We start from the raw sequence: 2972 nt of genomic DNA, 5'->3' as shown, positions 1-2972 counted from the left end.
AGATAAAAACAACCAAACAACCCAAAATATAAACCACAAGTCACATCTATGCAAGTAGACTTGCATTATAAAGGTTTTTTCTTTCTTTCTTTCTTTCTTTTTTTCTGGATATTACCTGTGAAGCATATCAGTGATTAAAAAAAATAACCATACTGGCCATAAGATTTTCATCATACCCAAGGATTCCAAACTTGACTTGATCTCTTTCCTATAGTGGTCTTCTTGGACTTCTTGTAAACAAAGTACCTAAGGCAAAAGTTTACAACAAAAGTATTACTTTGTCTCTCCGTTGGCAGCCTCCATATATTCAGACAAAACCAAAATGATTTCAGATTATTTTTTTTTTTGTCCCCATAATCCTACAAAAGCTCCTTAAAATGAAATATTTGCCAGTGAAAACCAGCCATTCAGTCTTCCATGTCCTTTGTACTAAATAATTTCTGGCACAGATGAAGACACAGAATTCAGCTCTAGAGGTTCAGAATCTGAGACTGCCATAGAGAAAGGTGCCCTATTTTCCCACTCTACATCTATCATCAGATGTGCTGAAGACACGACGCTGGACTGAGTGGACCTTCAGCTATACTTGCATAAGCTATTCTTAAATTCGGTGCCTTCTTTACTGCACACTATTCAAGCATGCATTAAAGACAAAAGGAGATTTATGTGAAGAGAAGGTTCTAATATTGAAAAATAATTTTGTTGCATGTCAGTAGAACATCAGAGTCATTTCAAAAAGACCGGGAAGTCTGGGACAAAAGGCAACCATGAGTATTGCATACTGTAGAATTTGCCTTTCCTCTAAGTTTGGACCATAAGGAATGCATTATAAATCATAAATCTGCATAACTACTGTTAGGCATGACATAACTAGCAGCTCAGCTGGATTCACAAGACAGCCCATCCACTAACCTAAAAACCATCAAGGATTTGCTACCCCATTTCATCAGTTCTTATTAATAGCCACGTGCTTGTTTTCTACTCACATCTGCATCCAGCTGTTTGATTTCTTGTAGAATGTTGGGAAATCTGTATGTCCAGATTAACAAACGTTGTCTGCAGTGTTTGTACAGGTGGGAGTTATCTTCTAACAAATTCTGTGAGAGGATGTTGTAGGACATGACTGTGAAATCAAATTTGGCTTCACGTTCTCTATTACTTTGGTCAGTTTCTGCACTTTCCAAGATTTTCATTGTCCTGCTGTGCTGACAGAAATATTCCCAGTGTCTTTTGATATTTCCTGTTAAAAATACATGCAGCAGAAAACCACATGACTTCTTACTGCTCTTAGAAATCATTCTGCTAGCAACTATTTGCCTTGGAAATTGCTTAACCAATTCTAAAAGCTCATCTGATTAGCAATGACTTAGAATCTCCATTGAAGATGATCTTTATATAAGCATCAGTAAATAGCACAGCAGAAAACAGTTGTACGCTCTGGATTTCTAATTACTTTGAAAACAGGAAACTGGCATGTCCTAAGGAGATTGCTGCTGTCATACCATACCACCCCACTTTGCTCCTTCTTCCTTGCAGGAAGGTTGCTGGCCCAGGAAGTCAAATCAGTCTCTGACACAGGCTTATATCACTGCCTGCTCCTACATCCCAAATGCAATGTATCTGCAATGAATTCAGCAAGGCTTCAAATACTATTTTCATAGTGGGAGAGAAGTCATGCTGCACCTTTGTGACACTGTAACATTTTTAAAACAGATGTTTTCTGGGAGAGGTGCCAAGATAAACAGTAACTCAAAAGAGGTGGTCAATGTTGCATCTAACTTGTTACAAGTTGTTACAACTTCTATGTTCCTAATAACAGGAACAAACAAGGCAAAGCAGCAAAAAACCATCTTTTACCTTTCTTGTTACTCTCGCTTTTTTCATCTTGTGAGACAGAAACACATAAAGCTTCTTTCTGCTCAGAGAAGGCTGGAGAATCCGGCTGGGCGCTGAGCCTCCTCTTCTTTGTCAGTGGTTCTTCTCCCTCAGATTTCATACTGGGGTTAGGCAGGTGAAAGCAAGAATTTTGTGCAAAGTTATCGAGCTGCCAATTAGAATTCTGAAATTGCCTCCAAGGTCCAAAAAACGGTGGGAGCCTCCAGTTTGCTGAGAAATCAACTGGAACAGGCAGAGGGAACGAGGCCCATGGGCAGTGTCCAGCCCATCTCATACAGGTGGGAACTGGGCTGCCGAAGGCAAATACCTGAGAACCGTTGACATGGGCGATCCAGTCTCGGCCCAGCCTCTGCACATGACGGGGCAGCATGGGGTGTCTACCAATGAAAGTGTTTTGTTACTTAAAACGTTTTGTTACTTAAATACAACAAAATGTGCCTATAGAAGGCTGCACATGCAATATAAAAGCCCCTCTCTACAAGTTAACACATACAGAATATTCATTTTTCTATTAGTTCTAGTTCAGCTACATGAGAGAAGAATCAGATTTTTAGATACCACTTATGCATTACAACCTCTTACTTAGAATTTCAAATGTAGTTGGCACATGTAGAAATGTAAACCTTAACCTAGATGATGACTCGCAAACGAGACCTCAGGAACTGATCTTGTTACCCTGAAGAGGGAGAAGGATGCAAACGCCATTTAATTTTCACGCTTTCCCTCTTAATAACTATCTACAACTCCACCTTGTTGAATTCAACGCCACATCTTCCAAGCACTCAGCAAAACACCTTTTACAAAAGGTCACTGCGTGCTGCCTTAGCTTCTTTAAAAGGCTATTAGAAAGGAGTCAGAAAAGCACTGACTTGCAAGAAGTTGGGAACTTGCTGAAAGAGGCGCTGACAAGGACCGTGCAATGACAACAAGGAAACAGAGAGTACGGATGCTCGCTGCCTTTCAGGCCCCACAACCAGCAAAGAAATCTCAGCCTACGCCGACTTCCGCTGGGCACCGCGATGGCGCTTAAAGCTACCGGCCGGCACGGCCAGGCCTCCCGCAGCCGCACACGACGC

At 41.0% G+C, this 2972-nt stretch overlaps 1 protein-coding gene across 2 annotated transcripts in view; it reads right to left on the bottom strand.

Moving 5' to 3' along the window:
• Positions 1–2299, bottom strand: part of ANGEL2 (angel homolog 2) — a 10647-nt gene extending 8348 nt beyond the window's left edge. The window contains exons 1-3 of one of the 2 annotated variants that reach the window (XR_002111751.2): positions 1858–2298; positions 987–1240; positions 177–246 (exon numbers count right to left, since the gene is read on the bottom strand). Coding sequence is in view for 1 of the 2 variants with exons in the window: in XM_031552362.1 (XP_031408222.1) it covers positions 177–246; positions 987–1240; positions 1858–2266 (733 nt within the window). In the remaining variant the exon portion in view is untranslated. Of the gene's footprint in view, positions 1–176; positions 247–986; positions 1241–1857 lie in introns of both variants that reach the window. The other variant, XM_031552362.1, reaches the window with a different exon arrangement.
• Between the last annotated feature and the right edge of the window lie 673 nt (positions 2300–2972).

Source organism: Meleagris gallopavo, chromosome 2, assembly GCF_000146605.3.
Source record: "Meleagris gallopavo isolate NT-WF06-2002-E0010 breed Aviagen turkey brand Nicholas breeding stock chromosome 2, Turkey_5.1, whole genome shotgun sequence".
Lineage (NCBI taxonomy): Eukaryota > Metazoa > Chordata > Aves > Galliformes > Phasianidae > Meleagris > Meleagris gallopavo.
This window is presented reverse-complemented; position numbering and strand designations above follow the sequence as displayed.